This window comes from Solanum dulcamara, chromosome 9, assembly GCF_947179165.1.
Source record: "Solanum dulcamara chromosome 9, daSolDulc1.2, whole genome shotgun sequence".
In the NCBI taxonomy this organism is placed as follows: domain Eukaryota; kingdom Viridiplantae; phylum Streptophyta; class Magnoliopsida; order Solanales; family Solanaceae; genus Solanum; species Solanum dulcamara.
Genome location: NC_077245.1, coordinates 74729075 through 74753832, shown reverse-complemented (window position 1 = coordinate 74753832; position 24758 = coordinate 74729075). Strand labels below are relative to the sequence as shown.

At 36.0% G+C, this 24758-nt stretch overlaps 2 protein-coding genes across 7 annotated transcripts; one reads left to right on the top strand and one right to left on the bottom strand.

The window, feature by feature from the left end:
- Positions 1-503: 503 nt before the first annotated feature.
- On the bottom strand, positions 504-4849 carry LOC129903308 (proteasome subunit beta type-4-like). The gene is made up of 7 exons (XM_055978830.1): positions 4735-4849; positions 4584-4648; positions 2544-2620; positions 2191-2320; positions 1885-2044; positions 1605-1790; positions 504-870 (listed from the first exon to the last, which is right to left on the bottom strand). Exons 1-7 carry the CDS (start codon positions 4738-4740, stop codon positions 757-759), a joined length of 738 nt encoding a protein of 245 aa, XP_055834805.1. The 5' UTR covers positions 4741-4849; the 3' UTR covers positions 504-756.
- Positions 4850-8599: 3750 nt separating this feature from the next.
- LOC129903078 (E3 SUMO-protein ligase SIZ1) lies at positions 8600-24372 on the top strand. Of its 6 annotated transcripts, none has more exons than XR_008770202.1 (18): positions 8600-8846; positions 9027-9175; positions 9867-9947; positions 11007-11049; positions 11684-11756; positions 12288-12453; positions 12855-12991; positions 14511-14579; positions 15475-15562; positions 15643-15718; positions 16072-16145; positions 16475-16582; positions 20848-21009; positions 21525-21629; positions 21740-21820; positions 21903-23100; positions 23828-23975; positions 24056-24372. XR_008770202.1 is itself a non-coding variant. In XM_055978564.1 (17 exons), the coding sequence occupies exons 2-17, from the start codon at positions 9152-9154 to the stop codon at positions 23854-23856; spliced, it is 2514 nt and encodes an 837-aa protein (XP_055834539.1). In that variant the 5' UTR covers positions 8600-8846; positions 9027-9151; the 3' UTR covers positions 23857-24372. The 6 variants fall into 6 exon arrangements, 3 of the variants coding, with proteins under 3 accessions (XP_055834539.1, XP_055834538.1, XP_055834536.1); XR_008770201.1 differs by having other exon boundaries at positions 23688-23975; XR_008770200.1 differs by having other exon boundaries at positions 23664-23975.
- The last annotated feature ends 386 nt before the right edge of the window (positions 24373-24758 follow it).

The following is a 24758-nucleotide window of genomic DNA, read 5'->3' as shown; positions in this document are numbered from 1 at the left end:
CAAGCTCGAAGTACCATTTCATCATACCATAGCATTTAACGGTTATAGTAAACATAGGAAAGCTTTAATGTAATGAACCATTAAACTAATGCAAAAAATCATCTAATATCTTTTTGACGTAAAATATTCTTTTGAAGAGAATTTGCACAAGCAAGGTCTTAGATACCCATATTTGTAGCTTGTTTAGAAGCGTAAAATCACAACAATGAGATCGCAAATAATGCTCAATAATTACAATTGTAATATTAAGATCTCTTAAAAGCTCTATGTTGCTCGAACTCTTCAAAAATGTCTCTGAATGAGTGTCAATTACATAGCTCGAACTCATCAAAAAATGTCTCCGACTACGTTTTGGCCCTGCAAAAATAGAGCATTTTCGGCGTATCAAACACTAGTGCACCAACATTATTTGAGAGTCCGAACAACCGAGCTTAAAAGTAGGTAAACGGGGCGTACTTCTGTCATGAACTTGGCAAATATATCAACCAGGCGAAACGACAATGTGTTCCATAACTGAGATAGAGCCATGGCATGCCAAATAATTTGGAAGATAACAATCTCACATGGTGAAGGAAAAGTGAAACATCAGGTGACATGTCTTTATAGTTTACATTAGGAAAAAGCCTAGAAATGCCATAGACAATTCAAATTATACAGGTTCTGTCAAACATCGCTTCCATGAAGACAGCGAGTTCTAAAATCTGCAACACATTGTGTATTTCCTTCATCAAACCTAGTCAATGCAGCAGCCAGTTATTACCATGAACCCTCAGCACCAACAGTTGGATTCTGGAAAGCAGAGAAGTTCCAGAAAGTCTTCAATGAGTAGGGCTGAGAAATTGTTACTCCCTCTTCTGTGATTTTTGCAATCTGCAAGTCCAAGAAACATCAGAATAAAATCACAAAGAAAGAGCAGACAAACCTCACAATTCTATTGAGCTTGATGATGAATTCTGTATCAGAAAGGCAATCCGTACATCAAATCATAACGTTCACCACCAAATGCAAAGTTTGCAGCAAGTTCTGCAAGTTTCTGTTTAAGCTTTCACAGCTAACAACTGTACCATTATTTTTTCCCTATTTCAAGCTAAAGTATAAAAACAAGAAACCAACCTTCAGTCAACCACAATAAATATCTACATGGAGCAAATCTAGGAAGCAAATACTGTGGACTTTGAAGATCTAAGTATGAGCTCTTCTGCTTCCACTAGAGCACACTAAACCTGTCTTATTGTTCATATCTAAGTAGAGGGGTACCTCCTTGCTTAAAAAATTAGAAGGGATGATTAGTGCCAGAAATTTTAGAAATAAATAGTGGTAGATTTTTACTTTTTATTCTAGAAAAGGAAAACGGTGATAGATTATGAAAATACAGAATCAGACTATAGACTTGGTTCTTGTGGGGATGACAACAGATGCCAAATTCAGAGCTTTAGACCCACAATTAAAAATATAGAATCAGGAAATAAAACTATAAGCATCAGGAAACTCATTCTACAGGTTTGACGAAAGAAGTTCAGGGAACACATCTTGGCAGGTTAGACGTGTCATTCTGATTTATTCTTAAGCACTAACTTTCTACCCAAACCGCAGAAGGACTGTACCTGAAGCTTGTTGACTGCAGATCTGTCTCGATACAAAAGCACACGCATACATTTCTCCAATAACTTAACGCCCTCTTCATAACTCAAGTTTTCATGCCATTCGTCACGGAGAATGGGCCTCGCAAGGTGATTCCCGAATCCAGTAGCCACGTGATTGTCCTCGTAATGCACACCAATCATACTAACCTAAGGAATAAAAGAAAAAAAAAACAAGCATTATCAGTAGGGATTCAATTGAGACAGTGTCTAAAACCAAGCAAGACAATGTATTGTGTTTAACTGTTCCAAGATACTTCTGTCCATTTTTCACTCCACCAAGAACAAGTGAATTCCAAAGTGGGTTGAACTTGTTGCGACGATTATACATCACACGTGTCAGATAGTTATGCACTTCTTTGGGACCCAAGGAGTTTCCATCATCCCACATGTTGTCATACAAGCTGCAATTATGAAGCATTGAATACCAGAAAGTCACTAAATAATTTCAAACAGACTGCATAGGCTGAACTGTTGCCCATCAAAACTCATATAAACAATAACAATAAACAAGAATAACAGGGAGTAGTCCTCAGTTGGACGGACGTACATAAGCTCATCAAGGTACTTCATTATCTCCTGAAAATCACTAATTTCACCACTTGCACCAAGAAGGGAGTGCTTTCCCACTGGCTTCAATCGCTCCATACTCTTGTAACGTATCGTTGAACCATAGGAACCTGTAAACGGAAAAAGCCGAAGGTGAAAACACATATAACATCATCTCTAGCATGTATTGGAGGGCGTATTTAACATCAGATAATATTAAAATGTCAAAAGAGAATTTCTTTAGGAGATCTTTCAATACTCTATCCCTTTTCCCTAGTGATGAAACCATATAATGTACTTTTTTGAAAAAAGAGGAACACTGATTGGGACCAAATCTATGATATAGAAGCTAACCTCCCATGTCAGCTGCCAAGAGAATACCATCCTTGTACTTGATGCCGACAACTGATGTCCCAGTCACATATGGAAACCTATTGAGAACAATACAAGTTGAAATTGCACACATCGAGAGCAAAGTAAGTGAGGAGTTATAAAGGAAAATTACATAAATACAATCTCAATGCGCAAGTGAGCATATATCCATAAGATTAAAATTTGCTGCATTACATTATTGGTACTCTTACACCTAACTACATCTCCCATGCATGCAAAGGATATGGTCTATACAAAGAGCTGCACCTCCCTTCCAACAGGCATATACTCTCTCATTCGATAATTTTAATCCATTATACGACTCTCCTTCTCACTACAACAATAATAACAACAACATACCAACCCAGTGTAGAACCACAATGGGATCTGGAGAAGATAGGATGTAAGCATACCTTGCCCCTACCTTTGTGGGGTAGAGAGGTGGTTTCTGATAGACCCTCGGCCTTCCTCACTAAAGGATTTTAATACCTAGCTCATCCTCTGTAATGCTTTTGTTTTCACTTTTTGGTGTATATGAAGATTAAGTCTAACTACTTGAAAGCATAAGCAGCTACAACATACCCAGTGAAATCCCACCGGTAAGAGCATAAGCAACTGAGAGATAAATACAGTTTGCAAATTCCTTTCTGGACCAGATATATTAGCAAATTTATTTCTAGCCCAGATGTATTTGCAAATTCCTTTCTGGCCCAGATGTATCCTAGGAAGCAAAATCCATCAAGAGCCACACAAGATGCAGTCTCAACTTAACCCCGCACCTCATTCCTTCTACTCAGAAAACAAAATTACAGGTTCATAATACTGTAAGCCACCAAGACTGAGAACTCCGGTAACGATCAAAAATCAATCGTTTGGCATGGCAGAAATGTTCCAGAAAAATGTTGATGTTGTTTTTCTGAAATAAACTATTTTCAGCTAAAAGGGAAATAGATGTTACTTATGACCATAAGTCATTTTCTTTTATAAGTATCCAGACTCTTACTCTTATCATTTGGCTCAACTAATGCTTAAACATTGTTGTCAATCTTAAATACTTAAGAGTATCACTAGAAAATATCCGCATACACATATATTCTTACATCTTGTATTACTACCATATGTCACATACTTTCACACCTAATCAAACACCGGCAAACAATCCAAAACATATTTTTGCACTAAAAGAAACTTTTTTTCTAGTGAAAAACATATTTCTACCTAGAACATTTTCCTCCATATCCAATGCTCTTCACCAGCTCCTTTATATACATAGGTGCATTAGACGTTTATGGAATCTGGAATGTAACCCTTTTGTGTTACTGCATACTAAATTAATAATGTCTACATATTAAACTGATTTTTTCAAGACAAATACAAGGTCAGGAAACTTTGGACGAAAGCTATTGGGTTATGCAAAACTCGTACCTTCTACTCTACCCCCGACTCTGTAAATATATATGTTTATAAGACAACCAAATTGGCCCAAAAGCATCCCCACCACACAAAGAAGAGTTCAACAAACTCTGCCTGAAAAGCATTACTTTTTTATGGTAACTCTTGTAGTAAAAAATTCTTAAAACACTACATTTCAACGAATGGTTAACTTAAGCCTCGCTAATAGCACTAAGAAAAAGACCCAAAATATAAAACCTACTTCAACTAAATTTTTAATTTTTGATAACCATTGTGTCGCCAGCTTGAGCGCAACTCGACTAATTCCACGAGATACATGAGACCTCTCACCAGCAAAGGGTACTGGGCAACTCTATCTACTAAGACTAAAATAGATACAAATGGGAAGAAATCAATTAGTGTTTTGTCTCTTTTGGAGTTTGAACTCGAGACCTCAGGGTGCTCGACTCAATTCATTGACCACTAGGCCACTACCTTGGGTGCAGAACCTACTTCTACTAATTCTCGAATAAAATAAGAACAAAAACCCTATTTCGTAAAACATCAAACACACTGCAAAACAGATCTGTAGAGTTTCATAACACGCAGAGATTGAAAGAGAGTACATACTGTGTTCTCTGAATATCAGATTCGGGACTCATTAAACTACTTTTAGCCGGAGCTGAATCCATCACCTGAAAACATCATCATTTAAACCAAAAATTACAAACAATTTCAACAAATTTCTTCGATTAATCACGGGAGAACACAAAAAACTTACGTTCATCGTCGAAAATCGGAATAGTTGATCGTCGATCAGAGAAAAAATAGCAGAGTTAGAGGACTGATCGGAGTTTTGTTCGAGTGCTTTTCCCTTTGCACAAGAAAAGTTGGGTTTGGGGCCGAAAGTAGACTGGACTGGACTTTTATATGGGCCAAAGTCGAATGGGCCTCTGTTTTCGGAAGTTTCTCGTGTATGATTTTCACTAGGTAGCCGGTTTAAGGATATTATTTAAAATCTATTCAAAATTATCTGAGTATTTAAATTTTAACCCAATAGAGAAAACTTCAAACATTGCTTGGCCTTTCTATATTGGTAATTCTAGTTCTAGTTGGAGGGTATTCACTTTTGACTTTTGAGTATGAAATTGTTCAATTGGGTGAACGCCCATAATGTTTCTTATTAAAAAAAAAGGTATAACTTCTTATATTTTTAGGGTTATAAATTAATAAGGGTGAAGAAGAAGGACAAGGATAAAATTTAGGAAAAACTACACAAAATGGACCCTTCAAACGAATTATTTACCACTTTATATCCCTTTCCTAAATAATTTCTTTATATACCTCCTTCACCCCAACCTAATTACCATGTACCCCCTTTAATTATTTTTAAATTTGTGCGTTGACGTCATGCTGATGTCAGCGTTCACCCTACATGATATCGATAGGGTATCATAGACCAATGGAGTATCAGAGAGGATTAATCTCAATTCTATATGATAGCGATGTGGTATCAATATAGCGACAGAGTATCACCGATGATATAATAACTAATTAATTTAATAAACAAGATTGTGATTTTAATAATTTTCTCTTAATTGTTTTATTTTTATTTCTTAAAAAAAAGTTCAATCCTATATGATATCGATAAGGTATCAATATATTGCTATGGTATCATTGAAGATTTTAAAAGTGTCTCATTAAGGATTTTCAATATCATTATAATATACGAATATACTGTGATAGTATCATTCATTTAATATCGAATGACTTAGAAAAATATTTATGATACCATCACAGTATATATATACTATGATGATATTATTCAACATTTATATAAAATGATCATAATGATATGTGAAACGATCATTAATGATACCACGCTAGTATATGATGGTTTCATGTAGGTATAGCTGAAGGATTGAAGTAGACATCAATGATAACATAACAGTATATAGATATACTGTAGTGGTATCATTAAGGACTGAAGCAGTCTCAAAGATACCACATCAGTATATTGATCGTGAATCTCGTGCCTTGGGAGATATGAATTGTAAATGAGTATTTATTTGTAATTATTTTGCTTTTATGCTGCATAAACTTAGTTTTTCCTAAAATTTAAACTTCATTCATTTGTGTGTAAAGTTAATTTTTTGGGATTGGAAATGTCAAACGTCATTTTCGCAAGTTAAGTTGGTGATGTTTAATTTTAGATATTTTGGATTTATAATTTAAGTTCCAAAACTTTAAAATTCAACTTCAAACATTGGGGCCGAAAGTTAAATTTACGAAATTCCCAAATTGATAAAATGACTGAATTGGGAAATCAAATCTACATTTTTCAACTCCAAACTTCCAAATCTAAATTTGATCATGTTAACTTTAAATATTATCCATTTTTTATTTTTATTTCATTGGTAATATAAATTTTGTGGATCAGATATATTTTTACAATTACGTTCATATATTTATATTAATTTCCTCAAAATTACATAATTTTTTTTTATGTGTTACGCCATGTTTGTTTATTCGTCTTCTTGAAAGTCTTTGTAGATTTTTTCGTCGCATAAAAGTCTTTTTGTACAAATTTCACAAGTAATTAAGTATGGTTGCAATAAATTGCCTCCAAACTAAAATGTATGTATCATGTATTCATTATTTTACATATTTCATATTCACAATAATTGAATGATGAATCTAGTCTACTATTTTTGTGTACTTCCACAGTTCCACACTTGTCATTACTTTAATTAAGGTTCATTTGAATAGTCAATTTTTTTCCTTTGCATTTATTGTTAATTTTGAATTTTCAAAACATACAAGTAACAATATAAAAACAATACTATAAGAAAATCATAATATTAGAACGCCACGCTGTAAATTTAAATATAAAAGTTAAATTAAAGAAAAGTAGGAGTTGCTATAAAAAATTACGCTAAAAAATAAAATAAAATAATTAAATAATAAATAAAAATAAAATAAAATAATTAAATAATAAATAAAAAAATTACGCTAAAAAATAAAATAAAATAATTAAATAATAAATAAAAATAAAATAAATTTATTAATTAATAAATAAAAATAAAATAAAAAATATAACAATAAAATAACAACTTGATCACACCAAAATCTGTACATAAAATAGTATTTTTTTTCATTATATAACAATAAAATTAATAATACAATACAGGTAAAATTTAACGAACAACCAACACAAACATTATATGTTTTATACAATATAATAGGTAATAACCATACATTGTTATATCAAAATCTTCTTTTCCTTTTATTTTAAAATTTGAAATATCTCTAACAAAAATGTCTTCAAAATTACTAGATGCACATAGGTCAAACTATTTTATTTTACGTGTAGAGACTTCTAAAGGGTCATCTAATCGGACGGCTGGGAAGAGTTCTGATTTTCAAAACCTCCAACTACTACCAAATGTGAAACCTAATTTGATAGACCTCTTTGTTTTCCTGACCATTAGTGACGTGGGGACCACCAATCATAAATTCATTTTGTTTACAATAATAATATCATACGAGTATAGTACCATAAAGTGAAGTCTGAGGATCTATTGTAGTCCAATAAAGAAAAATCTGAAAAAGTCAGAATATGCGCAAATCTTTTTTTTATAGAGTGAAGTCTGAGGATCTAGTGTAGTTTAATAATTCGAGTTATGGGGAGAAAATAATGTACGTAAATCTTAAAACCTGTTTGGATTGACTTAAAAGTTAGTCAAATCAACTTTTAAATTATTTTTTAATTTTTAGAAGTGTTTGACAAATCAAAAAGTGTTTAAAATAAGTTTTTTTTTTAAAAAAAGTTAAAAATTAAAAGTCCCCGCCTCCCTCTACTTTTTTCCGTTAGATTTAAAAGTCCATTTGGTTAAGTGAGATGAAACCATGATACAAAACGCATGAGATGGTGAAGTTGAAGTTTTATTTAGACATACAGTTTGATTTTTAAGTTGTATTTTTTGCTCATAAACATAAAATTTATAAGCAAAAGCTCATAACAAAGTATAATACACTATCATAAAGTTTTCTAAAAAAAATACAACATTTATTGATCATATTTTAGTTCAATAAAAAAGTAAAATTAGATATGAGTTGTAGTGTACCATTCTTTAATAAAACTGAACATAGTCAATATTATTAATTACTATATCATCATGTTCATATTCCACGAATATTTCATCACTATATTGATATTCTCGCAAAAAAATTACGTAGATATAAATAGTGATTTTTTCTTATAAAATATAAACTTATGGGTCAATTTTTATATTTAAAAAATATAAAATCATGATATAAAATTCTCAAATTATTTTTTTTTTAAGAATTTTAAATTTTACCTTAAAATTTAAAATCATAAAATAAAATCACATAATAAATATTAATTTTATCTTATAATTTTAAATCACAAAGTGAATTTGCGTGTTCAAACATCTACTAATATTAATATCATTGAATATTGAATTGGTGCGAATATTGGGGAGTAGTATTTTCCACCGCGAGGAGGGGCGTTATTAGTATTAGTATAGTAAAAAGACAAAATAAAGAGAAGTAAGAGCAGGATACGTCCACGTGCACGTGAGCACATATAATAAAAACCCGGATTTGTTTTCACAAATTAAACCAGATTTGATAAACCATATGATACGTCCGGAACTTTTGGTTAGTAGAAATTCGAGGATAGCTTCATGCCGGTTTCGGTCAAGAGAAATCGCCACCATAGCAATTGTGAAGAGGAAGACGGAGAAGGCGAAGAAGAAGAAGGAAGAGAGAGAAAGTCTGCCGCCGCCGCCGCCACCGCCTCCTCCACAACCGCCGCCGCCGCCGCTGTGGAATCTCTCTCTAAAACCCTCATAGATTCGTCTAATCCATGTACTAAACACCTCCAATTAAGCTTATCTGCAAAAAAATAAATGAATTTATTATATTTATTTTTCTTGTGAATTGACTTTTTTTGATATGCATAATGCTTTTTGTGTGTGGAATTCTGATCGAAATATTTTGAGGTTTACTGATTTTTTTTATTTTTTATTTACTTTCCTTTTGATTTAGATCAATATTTGTTTGGGCATTGGGTGGCTTGAGTTGGATTGATTTTGTGTGGCTGATTAATTGGATAGTTCAACTGTGGAGTAACGTTTGTTTGAAGTTGTGTGTACCAGTGGAAGGGTGTAAAGATGGATTTGGTTGCTACCTGCAAGGTAATTAGATTTAATTCTGTTGTTGTTGTTGTTGTTAAACTGTTGATTTTAATTTTTTTGGTGCTAATTGTGAACATTGCTTAGATTTGTTTAGTTTTCATATGTATGGCGTCTTGACTCTTTGTTGAAGCAGTGAAATGTTTGGATAGTTTTAGTGTAATATACTATGTTTGGTGCTTGTTATTAGGATTAGTCACTGGTAAGTATTAAAATATTGGATGAACAAACAAAAAATAGAAAAGGAAGTTGTTTGAGAATGTGAACATAGATTGTAATAACTCCGCAAGGGTGGTCCATTCCTGGTTGTGGATTATGAAAGCTAAACATTGATTCTGGCATTTATGCCCTCCAAAATTGCCTCAATTTGCAGTAATTATATGGTTATGTGGCTAGGTATGTTATGTGACAAATTGCATGTTGCATAATGTTCTGATTCTAAAATAAAAATTAAGCAGTATTGGTTGGTCTAGTGATTCCTGTTCGTGTAGGTTCTGTTCTGGAAGTGGTTTACAGATCAGTTTTTGTATCAATTTACTGACTACTGTGTGCTACTGGGAATCCCTGTTGTTCTCCCATCAATAAATGGACCGTTTGTCTCGGAGACACAAGGCAAACCTTTTTTCTTTTTTTGAAATTGGTAATTGTATTGGACACAAGACAAACCTTTTGTGAAATTAATTGTCCCTTATAGGATAAATTGGCATATTTTCGGATAAAGGAGCTCAAAGATGTTCTGAATCAACTTGGTCTTTCAAAGCAAGGGAAGAAGCAGGTTTGAACTTTTTCCATGCATTTTTAGAGTTGCTGGTTGAAACACGGCTTCCTTGCTTTTTGTTGAAGTTGCTGGCTGATGCTTTCGCCTTTCACACTGTGCTATATTATCACTTATGAGAGGGAGATCTTTAATATTGACTGTATTGTTTTCCATGGTTATTGCAATTTTTATGGCATGCCCTCCTCTATATCTATATTTTGATTAATTTAGGGCTCTTTGCACATGCTGAGTTTTGTTAGTCCTTCTCGTGAATCTGCAAATAGTGTTACAGAAATGAGAGGCCTTTTGGGATTTTTCTCAACTTATCATAGAATACATTACTTTATCCCAGAAAAAAGGGAAGTGTCTTTTTGCTTTTTTCTAATCGACACATAATAGCCTATTTGGCCAAAGCTTTTGCAATGAAATCAGTATTTTCAACTATGTTGCTCGGATTCTTCAAAAAAGTCTATTGGTGCGCGTCGGATTCTCCAAAAGTAGTGTATTTTTGGAGAATTTTATATGGGTGCGGCATCGAAAGTGAAGAGTCCGCGCAATTTAGGTAACAAAAACTGAAAAATGTAGCTTCTCTTGAAAGCAAGTGCTTTTGATTTTTTAGGACTAGATTACCCAAATCAAAAGTTCATCTCTACCAAATGAACTAGTCGTAAATTCCCTTTCCGTAATATACACTTGAAAGTACTTTTTGGAAAATGTTATCCAAACACGAATGACTAACAAAGAACTTCTCACATGATTTAGCCAAACTAGAACCACTACTCTCCCAAAGCACTTTTTGTAAAAACACTTTTAGTATGAAGTACTTCTCAAATAAGTTGCCGGTAAAAAACAGTTTTGGTAGGAAGCACAAATAAGCTGGTTTCGGCAGCTTGGCCAAACAAGCTCCAAGTCTTTGGCTGTCTTCCTTCATGACAATTGTTCTTTTTCTTTAGCCTTAGCATCAACATTGTATATATTCATGAATCATGATTATGCATAGACTGGTTACATTCCTGCACAACACTTGTTACATCGATATGTTAGTTTGATGCTTGACGCTAGTATTTGGTAATGCAGGACCTTGTTGATCGCATATTAGCTACATTCTCTGATGAACGAGGTGAGCAGCTCCATTTCTTGCTTGAAGAAGCTGTTGGGGAAATGTTAGACCCGTCTTGTTTGTTGGTGGTTTTCTTTGTGTTTCGCCATTCTCTGTTTTCATTTACGTGCTTCTTTTTTATTATATGCCAATCTCGTACTGGAGTTGCTGATGATACAGTCATTTCTCTTGGGTTTTCTTTTTCCAACTTGATGTACCAGGTTTTCTCATTATTCAATCTTAACTAATATATCTTCAGTCCACCTCGCTTTCGTGCAGTTCGTGGGGGACACATAAAAAATCTTATCCTTTTTCATAATTAAATCTTCCCACTGTCTTGGTGGACATTGTGTGATAACAACAACAACAATATACCTGTGTAATCTCACAAGTGTGGTCTGGAAAGGGTAGGATGTATGCAGACCTTGCTCCTACTTTTGTGTGGTGTGTGTGTTTGTGTGATGATAGTGAAATTGCTTAAAAACTGTAACCACTCATGTACTTGTTAATTGAGGGTTTCTTCTAGTGTGTGTGTGTGTGTATATCTATACACGACATGGAAAATATAGATATATCTTGCTCTTAACTAGTGGATTTGTTTGAACACACGGCCTTTTGATGACTGATTCTCTCATATTTCTTCGATGCTGAACAGTTTCAGGATTGTTCCCCAAGAGGAACAGTGTTGGGAAGGAAGATGTTGCAAAACTTGTTGATGACATTTACAGGTATAAAGCAGTTTCAATCTCAGGATACACTTATCTAAAAGGGGGAAAATGGACTTTGATGTTTAAGACCCCTATCCCATTATTCTTCATTTTTGTGCATAGTGATCTTTCTTTGTAACAACAGCATACCCAACAACCACAAATTACCTAGTGTAATTCTACAAGTGGAGTCTGGGGAGGGTGGATGTATAGACCATACCCCTACCTGTGTGTGGGGGTGGTGGTGGTGGTGGTGGGGTAGAGAGGGTTGTTTCCAACAGGCCCTCCGCTCTAAAAAAAAAGATTTTCGAAGCAGGATTGCAAGAAAATATGCCAACAAATTAGCAAGATACAAAGCAAATGCAACAACAAATAGTAATACACATTGAAGAGTAAGAGACCATGCAACTGCTAAATAATACTACTAATAAGGAGAAGAGGAGGATAACCCCCTACCTCTCCCACATAAAGTGTGACAACACTTGGGTATCTGCTAACCTTCTACCTTAATTAATGACTTCCAATGCATAGTGATCTTTCTACGTCTTCCAGAAAAATGCAGGTGTCTGGGGCAACGGGGGCAACTGACCTAGCATCAAAGTCACATGTCGTCTCGGATACCAGTAATGTGAAGTTGAAAGAGGAAATTGAAGACACTTACCATATGAAAATTCGTTGTGTGTGTACAAGCTCGTTACAAACTGAAACAATGATTCAGGTTTTACTTTTGCACTAATTTCCCTCTTATATTTTTCTCATTTCTATGAATATGTATATCTTCAATGTACTATTTTAAGTGGGTAAACCTCCTCTTGTGTTCAGATTCTCTTTCAAAAGATATACTAATTCTGCTTATGTACTGCGAAGCTGTGTAACTACTTATAATATTTCTTAGACCGCTATAGCATTGCATCTTTTACATTTCAGATTTCGCGCTTATCTGTAAATTGCATTTTTGTTGTTATTATGTTGAAGCCGCGATTTCAGCATACCTTTTTGAAAAAAAATCTGCCACAACAAGGGGTGCACTGGACATGGTGTCAGCTTGAACATTTGAAGCTTCTGTTTCTTGAACTTGATGTATCACATTTGTGTCTCATGATGTAATCATGCTTGCAGTGTGAAGACAGAAGATGTCACACATGGCAACATATTCGTTGTGTTGTCATACCAGATAAGCCAATGGAGGGTGGTGATCCACCAATTCCGCCTACTACTTTTTACTGTGAAGTGTGCAGACTGGTTCGTGCTGACCCGTAAGTGTCACTTTTGGTGTTTAATTCACTTTTATCCGTTCCTTTAATGGGAGGGATTATGTGATTTGGCTGCATTTTCTTTTCCATTTACTGGAGTGTTGCATTGTTTTTTGTGGGTATGAAGGATTTTTCTTGTCAAATAAATTGTGACATGCAGAAGGCTAGTACATAGTTCATTATTCTTCCGTATTAGTAGGCGCATTAGCGCACTATAATTTTTTGTGCTCTGATTTCTGTTATTATCTATTACTTTCTGTACTTTTATTAATCTATCGCTTTCGTTATTTGCTTTGTCTTATCGCTCTGAACTTCTCAGCCTTATCCGACCTTTTTTTATGCTTCTATTGAGCCGAGGGTCTCCCGGAAACAGCCTTCCTACCTTGGTAGGAGTAAGGTTTGCGTACGTTTTACCCTCCCCAGACCCCACGTTGTGGGATTTCACTGGGTTGTTGTTGTTGTTGTTGTATGCAGATGTTTGTTTTCTACTAACCATATACATACTATAGTTCTCTTCCACACAAAAAAGGTGTCTCCTGACATTGCTATTTATTTAAAATCTTTGACATCTTAAGAAGAACAATTTGACATCAAGTCTACAATTTGGGCTTTTCCCTCTCTGAGATGAGCCAATGTATTGGAGCCATGGATAAGAAAAGTGGGCTAGCTCTCCTTATATTATGTAGAAACCAAGGGGTTGTGATGGACATCGGGGCGGTCTTGTTCCCGATGTAAGTACAATGATGTGATCTAGTAGTTGAGACAGTTGTTAACATAAACTGATTTGAGAAACTTAAATGATGTAACTTGTATGTTATTTTCTGCAATTGCTCTGAAATTTCACTTGGGTAAAAACATTTTGCCTTGTATTGAACTTCACAGTCATAGCATGTGAACTTGTGAAGTCTGATTTGTGTATTTACTAATATGAGCCTGTTTGGATGGGCTTTAAGTTGGTCAAAACCAACTTAAAGCCCCTTTTTAGCTTTTGGACGTGTTTGCCTAAAGCTAACTTTAAGCCATAAAGTTCTTAAAGTCAGTCAAACATGAAAAGTTAGGATTTCTAACTTTTTTTTTCTAAGTACTTAAAGCCATTTTGTTTGACAATGGAAATTACTTTTATATCCCTTATATTTTAACTAAATTCCCAAACTACCCTTTTTATTCTTTTAACCCTAAAATTCAAACACTTATTTTCAACATAAGCACTTTTATCCAAACACTCAACTGCTTGTTTATAAAAATAACTTTCAGCACTTCAAAGTTCTAAAAGCACTTCATAAATAAAAGTTACTTTTTTTAAGCCCATCCAAACGGGCTCTATAACTTGTTATCCATAAGCCTGGTAAACATGTGGTTGCTAACCTGGGATTTTCACTGCATGGGAGTAAGACCTGACAATTCATTTACCATGAATATGGATACTTAAATGACCACTTTGACGCGGTTTTAACTTTTTTACATACATCCTTTATATGGTTATGCTTGTTTCACCTTCCATAACTGAATTCCCTATATGCAGCTTCTGGGTGACAATGGGACACCCTTTGTATCCCGCCAAATTGGCCGTTACAAGCGTTCCTGCTGATGGGTTAGTTACCTGCAATTTCGTTTCAATTGGCTATCCTGTTCTCTATTATTGCTGCTACACCTCTTTTTGCTTGGGCTTAATTTGTTTATGGTGTTAATTCTGTGAAGATTCGGAACATGCAGTTTCTAATGCCTGTTTTTGCTACTATTAATTGAGAGAGATTTTTGTTTGTTTTTCTTTGAGGTGTCGAAGGATAGATTTTGGTTTCCACGAAGTGATGGGTGCAGTTTCGTAGTATCCTCACTATTCCATGTGGATGAGTGTGGGGGTGGGGTGGAAAGCCAAAAAAGAAATGGAAAAAGGAAGGCAGCTTTTCTATTACCTGCTTTTGATTTAAGGGCAACTCATTCGGTGGTTAGTGAATTTTGAAAAGTGGCCAAAAGACTCCAAACACTAGTTTAGTCTTGTATCTTGTGCATGCAAGATTTTAGTATTTAAGTGCAAGTCTTGGATCTTTTTTATCTTTATTTGTATCTTTTCTCCTAGGTCAGAAGTTTGTGCAATTTAAGGTGATGAAATCATGAAATAGCTTGACCACTGTAAGTTAGCTTCAACCTTTATGTGAGAACAGGTTGTCAGTTCGAGTCACTTCCAGTTGCATCCAATTTGATTGCGGTTCTGAAATGTATGATTCTGTCTTTCTTCGTTGTCTGCTCGCTGATTCAATTTTTAACTGGTGTATGACATGTATAAGCTTTTCCTGCCTTGTGTGGTAAATGGTGTCTTGAATGTAGGAGGATTGATTCTGTTAAGAGGATTGATGCTTCTATTTTCCTTGCTGAATTACTTGCTCTATCCTTCACATGGCATGTTCTGTTTTGTTATTGTTCTGCATTTGCAGCTAAGCAAGTACGTAATCTTTTCCTAATTATTTATCTCATTTGTGAATTTTCAGCACGAACCCTGTGCAGAGTATCGAGAAAACATTTCAAATCACTAGAGCTGACAGAGACTTGTTGGCAAAACAGGAATATGATCTCCAGGTTATTGGTTTTCCTCATGATGGTTTAAGATAAAGAAGTCCCTTTATATTCATTGTGTTTTTTCTACTAACTTGTCTCAGGCTTGGTGCATGCTTCTCAACGACAAGGTACAATTTAGAATGCAGTGGCCTCAATATGCAGATTTGCAGGTGAATGGTATGCTCTGTCCTATGTTGCTTCTGTTTTAATCCTGATCCAATTGGAAGTAGTTAATATTCTTCTCAATAGTTTTCTTCTTTCTTGGGAAAAATATAATGTCTTAGTTATGTTTTTCTCTGAAGTCCATAGTTCTTGGCCTTAATAAGAACTCAGGGGTTGAGGTAAACCTGATAGTGTTCTGGGATTCTTTTTACCCTTCTTAACTTAAAATATTGTTTATGTAACTTCTTCCCATGTGTTCTGCTGCAAAGCCTGAATTGCCATAAACCTAGTGAAGATTGCATTTAATTTTTTTTGGTCTAGTAGATCTTTCCCTTGTGCATTAACTTCAGTTGAATCTCAACCAACAGGGATTCCTGTGCGCGCGATAAATAGACCTGGCTCTCAATTGCTGGGTGCTAATGGTCGAGATGATGGCCCTATAGTGAGTATTATTTACATGCACTTCTATTTCTGCCTCTTGGAAAGTGAATTGGTGTGTGTATTTGGGTGTGCGCGCTTCCACTTTGGTGTATATATTTATCTTCGTGTGTTGTGTAGGTATGCTGAAATTGTATAAGTAGCAAATTGTGTTGTCCCATATGAACTCCAAATAAATGTGTGATTCAGGTTTCCATAATTGATCAAATTGGTCCCAGAAAAGTTTTTGGGATAAATCATTCAGCCTGTTTTTTCTTTTCTAGGAACATTTACTGCAAAACGTAGTTCATTTTATAGACATTTCTTTTAATTCACACCTTACCATTTTATCAGGTCACAGCGTGCACCAGAGATGGAATCAACAAGATCACATTAACAGGATGTGATGCTCGTGTCTTTTGCTTAGGGGTTAGACTTGTGAAGCGGCGTACTGTTCAACAGGTAGTGAAATTTGACCAACATTATGCAATTATGTAAATTTTCTCTTGCAAAAACACTTTTTTACCTGTTGTTTTTCAGTATTCAATTGAAGTCTCACTTTGTTAATAAGTTGATTATTTTTTCACTAAAAGCACACCAGTCAGATGTCAAAGGGGTATACAATGTTCGTAGCTCAACCACCACATTCATCTATCAAGTTAGTCCAACAACTGAAATGAAAGGCATTTTTCCTTGCACCAAACATAAATGAAAGGAAAAGAGACTCTTCCATTACATCCCTTTCGTTACTCTCCTACTTTTACTCCAAATTATCCAAAGGAGGCACAGCTGCATTGCACTTCACGTTGCTTTTGTTTTACTTTGAATTTTGATCTACTCGCTGTGACCTGCTGATAACTACTTCGTCCTGCTGGTAATTGCCTCAAGTGGCTGAGATACTACCCAATTGATATTAAATGGAGAGAGCACAAGCGTCCAGAAGATGAGGCAAATTTGGAATATATAAGGACACAATTTATGTTTTTCCTATCCTCTGCCTGTGTAGTACCATTTCCGAACAATCCACCTCTTCTTTCAAAAATACGTTTGGTGAGTATTTGCAGTTCAAGCTGCACATTATATAAAGGTACACAACTTTCGGCGGCACTTGGTGTTTCATAACGTCTTTACTATAGTATAATTTCACCTCAAAATGATTCTATTTCCCAATTCCCATCCGTCATATCATGCGATCTTCTTCCGCTACCTCTACTCATTATCATTTGTCAAACCAAAAACATGTAGAAATGCTGTTGTCAAAGTCGCGAAGAAAAACATCGTTTCTGACAATGTAGCTGATGAGTCCTTATGAAACTTTCCACAACCTTTCATTCAATAATCCTTAACATCTGAGAATATCTGTTTATTTATGTTCCATTTATGGTGGTTATCACCCTTCTCAGTAGTGCATACCCATGGTATAACTCCAGAACCACTTCTTTAGTATTGCATCATTAAAGGTGGGCTACTCCAGACTTCTGTAAACCTCTTTGATGGGTGCTTCTTTTTTTCATTCTGTCGAATACTATTTCATTTGAACAAGAAAAAAAATATTTCACTTCCCTCCCCGTTCCTTCACAGGAAAAATCATTCTCCATTTCCTATTGCTATTGTTGACGGCATATACAAATATGGGACATGTAGTACAACCAGTACCTTGATATGCTTGCATGAACAGATTTCGATGGTATTATCTTTTCATCTTGGGACAAATAGTGTCTTCCAACAAGCACCCAAGGGTGTGACCTGGGGTTCAATAAAGTAGGTTGAGAACCATGTGGGTTCAAGTTCAAATTCCAGCAAGAGACATAAAAACACTAGGTGATATCTTACCATCTGTTCTAGCCTTGGTGGGCAGAATTACCTGGTATCTGTTGCTGATGGGAGTCGACAAGTATCCGGTGGAATTAGTCGAGGTGCGTGAAAGCTGAATCGGGTACCACAGTTATCAAAAAAAAAAGAAAAATAGTCTCTTCCAACAATACTCTACCGTCTCTCAGATTTTCAGATTACTGGTTGTCACAAGTGTTTGTCGTTGGAATTTCCCAAAGAAGCTTCCCTAGGTAAATCAGAGCCTTGTATATAGTGTGTCGATTTTACGACCACAAACTCTTGCTGATTGTGGATGTCTTGTAACTCCTCCATTAGTACGAATTTTGTTTTGTGTATATTGATATTTCAAACCACTAGTATTTTGGGGAGTACCAAGGCTTTGTCACTCCTTCCATCACCTTGTCAGCCCGAATCTTTTCATGAAAATAAAAAGGAACAGATAAATTCCTTATCCCCTCGTACATTCAAAGGAGGCATAAAGGGTGTTATTCAGAATTATAGATAATTTAACTGATGATTTGCAAAATCTAGCTCGCCCTCTACTTTTTCCTGAACCCATTTGTCTCTAGCAATTTGGAAACCAATTCAATGATGTATGCTTCCGTGTTGTCCAACTTGCATAATGCACCTGAGCTTGTTTCCTTGTATTCACATCCATTATCAATATCATAAGATATTCTGTAGCTCTTTCTCAAGTCCGTTCTGCAATGATTCTCCCAGAAATGCATTCTGAAACCAATTCAATGATGTATGCTTCCGTGTTGTCCAACTTGCATAATGCACCTGAGCCTGTTTCCTTGTATTCACATCCATTATCAATATCATAAGATATTCTGTAGCTCTTTCTCAAGTCCGTTCTGCAATGATTCTCCGAGAAATGCATTCTGAAATGAGGATATACGGTGATCCATCACTGGTTGTAATCTGTTATCGAAGACATTGACTAGTACTCTATAGACACCCCTTTCCATGTTAACAGCTTGAAGCTTCTTTATATTCTAGGCCCCACAACTCTTGGAGTGAGCACTAATAAAGAAGATTTTAGAATCTTAGGATTCCTCTCTGAAGTACCCTTATGATAGAAGTGGTTATGGATCTGTCTACCCACAATATCCAAGCACTGATGATAAAGGCCAAGGTAAAGCATCCGGATATGTTGACTCATCTCCTTCACTTTTCTTTATTGCTTCTTGCATTTCCACCTTTTAGAAAGGTCTCAAAACGTAGCTCTCTGTGACGAATTGATCACTGACATAATAATTCTCTGAAAGCTTTGTCAATGGACCATCCTTCTCTAACCTCTCCCCCTGGGTAATTTGCAAAAACTCTTGGATTGTTTTTCTGTCTGTTAAAACCCGCTTTCAATTTTTGCCTTCAGCACTTCCTATACCCCATGATAAATCTCCTCAGCTATCGTTTGAGCTTTTCCATACACAGTTCCTTCCTTCTCTGATCTCCTTCTCCAAGTTTATGAAGTACTTTTGTTTTTTTGGTTCCCAATCTTCCCTCATCTTTCTTGTTCCACTTATTTAAATCATTTTCTAAAACACTCGTGCTGCAATACAATGTCTGCGCATTCTGCACAACCTTTGGACTGTGACATGATACAGGTACCAAAATCTTTTTCTGTAAGGAATTGGAAAACCTCTCTGCCCATTCACTGGATATTAAGATTCTCTTTGCATGGCATATTCTGTCCATTACCTGCCCAATTTCGGTCCCATTGGATTCACAGCATTATGGGCCTCCATCTTTGTGCTATTGTGCGTTAGATGCATGACAGTTTTTCCTTGCAGATTGCACATCTTATTAGGTATATTGATTTGGCGCTCAGTTGCCTCCGTATGATCAATACATTAAGTTCATAATGCACCATACTTCCTATTACATAATAGCACACGCATTTCAGTATTGTTGTTATGGGTACTAGTTCTGAATTTAGGCACTATGAATTCTATGTTTTCATCAGTTTGACACCGTTTTGTTTAGCATCTCTAATATGTTGGAAACTTTTTGGCTTATAGAACTTGAGCTTAATGTTTTTTGTTTATTCATATTTTGAGTTGAATGCTATCATTTTTTGTATTAAATTGAATCGTTCTACAATTGAGCTTGTGTCATTATTGGTTTCGGAGTACCTGTGATATTCTGGGATTTATAGATGATTGAATATCTTCGTAGAGAATTACTGCCTTAGTTATATGTCTTGTATGCATGGAATTTTATTACTTCATTTAAAAAAAAGAACAGTAGATTTGTAACTTGAACCTATAACTTGACGTAGGTTTATCTCTTACCTAGATCAATCCAAGTTAAAATGAAGTCTCTACCACTCTGGTTAAAAAAATCAAATATGAAACTTCAGACATCTTAAAGATCATATAATTCTACGAGAATCTTTTTGAAAGCTTTCCATTTGCTTCTCTTTGATGAAAGTTTGATCTTCCCCAGGATGTTTTATAATTTTTGCCTAATTCTTCTTCTGGAATTCCCTTGAATAACATTGATGGGTTTGTAGGCAAGGTCTTAACCAACTGAGCTATAATAGAGTGCTTGTTAGAATGTTTTACAAGGTCTTGATTGAAAATTTCTTTGATTCAAAAGCAAACCTTACAGAGAATTAAACAATCAATCGTTTCATGATATCAAGATAATACTTATGCCTGTAATAGCCGTTAGCATTAACCAATCTACGTACTTGTAAGAAGTGTGTGGGAGCTGCTCGAGATCTCCTGTCACTCCCTCCCAGCTGTGGCCCTGATATATTCCTGATACTGTTAAAAAAAAATAAATTCCTGATAGCTTACCATATACATTAACAGACTTGTTAACAAACAAGGGATCTTATGTATAGACTGTTTCGTGTTTCTGAAATAATCTTGTTTTATTGTTAGGTTCTTAGTATGATACCGAGGGAGTCAGATGGTGAGAAGTTTGAAGATGCCCTTGCTCGCGTTCGTCGTTGTGTTGGTGGTGGGACAGCCACTGAAAATGCTGATAGCGATAGTGATCTGGAAGTGGTTGCTGATTGTATTCCTGTCAATCTTCGCTGCCCAGTAAGTGCATACCGAAGTTTTAATCCTGTTCACAGTGCTTCTATTAGTCGTTGTTGCTTAGTTGATCATTGTGTTTTATCTTGGCATATTTGTTACTGTGTCACTTCCTCAGTGGGTCTTTTGTTTTGTTCAAAGTAGACAATCAAGCTGCAATCTAGTGCAATTGCACACAATGTGGCTGTAGTCGATATCCTAGAGGTGGTCTATACATCTGATTCAAGAACCTCCATTAGGCACAATCTTAGTCATAGATGCTATTTAAGTGATTATTTGATTGTTTGAACAAGAAACTCTAGGATCAACCTTTTGGGCATCACCTGATCAAGAAAACATGGAGCACAGGCTTCCTTTTGGTATTTCATCTATACTAGTGTCTACCACGTCTCCTGCTAGTGTTTCAAATAATTTTCTTCTATTTGGATTCTATCCACTCTGTTGCTCTGTTGCAATATTTTATTGCTGTGTAATGCAGCACTAGTCATAGCGTTTAATTTTCTCTTGTATGTGCATAACAGATGAGTGGTTCAAGGATGAAAGTTGCTGGAAGATTCAAACCTTGTATACACATGGGCTGCTTTGATCTTGACGTGTTTGTTGAAATGAATCAAAGGTCAAGGAAGGCAAGCAACTATAATTCAGAACTGAACTTTTCCATCAGTGTATTGTCTCAAGTTCCCATCGTATATCCACCGGATATTATTTGTTGACAAATCTTGTTCATGTGATGCAGTGGCAATGCCCCATCTGTCTCAAGAACTACTCGTTGGAGCATGTCATCATAGATCCATATTTCAATCGTATTACTTCTCAGGTATTGCTTTGTATTTTTGTTTTTGGTGATAATAACTCTGTTTTAGCATTTAGTTGAATTTTTGTCTGGTTTTGCGGTGTAGATGCATAGTTGTGGAGAAGATGTTACAGAAATTGAAGTGAAACCTGATGGTTCTTGGCGCGCAAAGACAGAATCTGATCGAAGGAGTCTTGGGGATCTCGGATGTTGGCATTTACCTGATGGGTCTTTGAGTGAATCTCCAGATATAGAGTCGAAGCCTAAGCCTGAAATTCTTAAGCAGGTTAAACAGGAAGGAGGCTCTGATGGAAATGGCCTGAAAGTTGGATTGAAGAAGAACAGAGACGGATTGTGGGAAATCAGCAAACCTGAAGACCAGACATTTTCATCCGGAAATAGATTGAGAGAAAATTTTGGTCAGGATGTCATCCCAATGAGCAGCAGTGCCACCGGGAGTGGCAAAGAAGGTGAGGATCGCAGTGTTAATCAAGATGGTAATGGGAACCTTGAATTCTCGAACAATGCATTTGATCTTGAGGCTATCTCTCTTAATATTGACCCACCATATGGTTTTGGCAACGGAAATCCATCGGTACCAGCAGGAGATGCTGAAGTTATTGTGTTAAGTGATTCTGAAGAAGAAAATGAGCCAATTATCCCATCTGGAGCTATCTTTAATAGCAACCATATTGATGCACCTGCAGTTTCTTTTCCAGCTCAGCCACTAGGAATTCCAGATTCTTTTCATGATTCTACGCTTGTTAACGGTGGGAATTCATGCCTGGGGCTGTTCAATTCTAATGACGATGAATTTGGGATGAACATGTGGTCTTTGCCTTCTGGAACCCAAGGTGGCCCTGGTTTTCAGTTATTTAGTTCTGATGCTGATGTTTCAGGATCTTTAGTAGATGTGCCACATGGATCTATTAACTGTACCAGTTCTATGAGTGGGTATGGGTTGGCTGCAGATACTGGCATTGGATCTGCTTCTCTTCTTCCTGAAACATTCACCGATCGCCCTAATGCTGATATGAATGACAGTTTAGTTGATAATCCCCTTGCATTTAGTGGTAATGATCCCTCACTTCAGATATTTCTTCCTACTAGACCATCAGATACGTCAGTTGAGGCTACGAGGGATCAGCCTGATGTTTCAAATGGCGTTGGTACGGAAGATTGGATCTCACTTAGGCTTGGTGGTGATGGAGGGGTTCATGGTGATTCTGCAGTTGCAAATGGGTTAAGCTCTGGGCAGCAAGTACAAACAAAAGACGCTGCGTTGGACTCATTGGCTGACACTGGTATTTCCTGTTGTTCTTGATTTCTTTTCCTTTTTGTAGGGGTGGTGGTGTGAGGAGAGAGCACAGGTAGATCATCACCCACACTTCCTTGAATTTACATTGTGGGTTTTGCATTTTTGCCTGCAAAATAAAAAATAATGGGTAAATTGACCAAACTCAACTAATTAGGCGACTGTTCCTGTTTGGAAGCACAATTCACAGAGTATTGCAGTGTAGCTCTTTTACAGATATTTCCTTTCCGCAACTACCTATCCTGGTAGATGTTCATATGAGAGCTAAGATGCGTTGTCAGAAGTTCTGTTTTGATTCATGTAGGAGCGATTCTAAATGTGGGTTTTGCATTTTTGCCTGCAAAATAAAAAATAATGGGTAAATTGACCAAACTTAACTAATTAGGTGACTGTTCCTGTTTGGAAGCACAATTCACAGAGTATTGCAGTGTAGCTCTTTTACAGATATTTCCTTTCCGCAACTACCTATCCTGGTAGATGTTCATATGAGAGCTAAGATGCGTTGTCAGAAGTTCTGTTTTGATTCATGTATTGGAGCGATTCTAAATGTAGGTAGTGATGCTCCTGTTTGTGCAGCTTCATTGCTTCTTGGTATGAATGACAGCAGATCAACTAAGAGCAGTAGAGAACGATCAGATAGTCCTTTTACATTTCCTCGTCAACGTCGTTCTGTAAGACCAAGATTGTATTTAAGTATTGATTCGGATTCTGAATAGGAGCTGATTACATGGTGGCAGAACAATGATTACTTTTGCTAAGCAAAGTATGTGGATGTGCCAAGATGAGCTTGCTAGTGAACAGACATTGGTCAACAAGAAACTATGCTCTCACATCTGTGCTGGCATCGTAGGAGTTTTCTTAGAGGTGTGCACTCTAACCTGCAAAAATGTATCAAGTAATACGTGTTTGCGCCCTCACCTCACTCTCTTCTCCATTGCAAACAGGACCAAATCACATTTTTTTCTCTTCCATTTCCTGATGGATTCCTTGGAGGGTGACTCGCTGGTGAACTGTACATTTGGACAGCTTAGCTGAGTACAAAAAGTTCTAGTAACATCCACTGGTAAATTAGCTCTGGATATAGAGGGGGAGGCATTTTAGCGCTTCGAAATCTCCTCTTGCCATTTGTGAGGCTAGTAGCCTGTAAATCGGTTTAAACTAACTTATAAAATGTATAATGTTTTTGAATGTGTTAATGGAGTTTTGAAGGTCAGGTGTGCGAAGGTGGTATGAGGAATATTGATGACTCTTTGTTGTCCGATTCTTTATTTTCCGTTGATGCATTTAGAATAAGAAAGGAATGCGGAACCCGTGATAAAGAGTTTTATGATTTTGTCATGTGGGTCGGTGGAGTAGTTTGCCTAACCCTTGCTACTGGTTGGTACGGCTGTTTTACGACAGTGATAACCTGCCCGATGTATGTCTCAGTTTTCTATAATTGCTACTTTCTCCTTTACGCCTTGGTATTCAATCTGTTCGGTGTGTTAAGGTTAAACTGTGGGTTAACGAACATAAAGTCAAAAATCACGTTAGTTTAAAGAAAACTGATTTAAAAAGATGGATTACGATAGAGACTGAATTGCTTGGTGGACTGCAAAACTAGCGAAATGGATACTGTTCGGAGAACTTGGGTTGCTTTTGTCAAGA

Bases quoted from the DNA above. Each gene is read 5' to 3' on its own strand.
- LOC129903308 (XM_055978830.1), bottom strand. The intron at 2,321-2,543 runs GTTAGCTTCTAT...TTCCGTTTACAG, and splicing joins CTTGGCAGCTGACATGGGAG to GTTCCTATGGTTCAACGATA. The intron at 871-1,604 runs GTACAGTCCTTC...TTGGACTTGCAG, and splicing joins CTGCAGTCAACAAGCTTCAG to ATTGCAAAAATCACAGAAGA.
- LOC129903078 (XM_055978561.1), top strand. From the start codon at position 9,152: ATGGATTTGGTTGCTACCTGCAAG. The intron at 15,563-15,642 runs GTTATTGGTTTT...AACTTGTCTCAG, and splicing joins AACAGGAATATGATCTCCAG to GCTTGGTGCATGCTTCTCAA. The intron at 15,719-16,071 runs GTATGCTCTGTC...CTCAACCAACAG, and splicing joins TGCAGATTTGCAGGTGAATG to GGATTCCTGTGCGCGCGATA.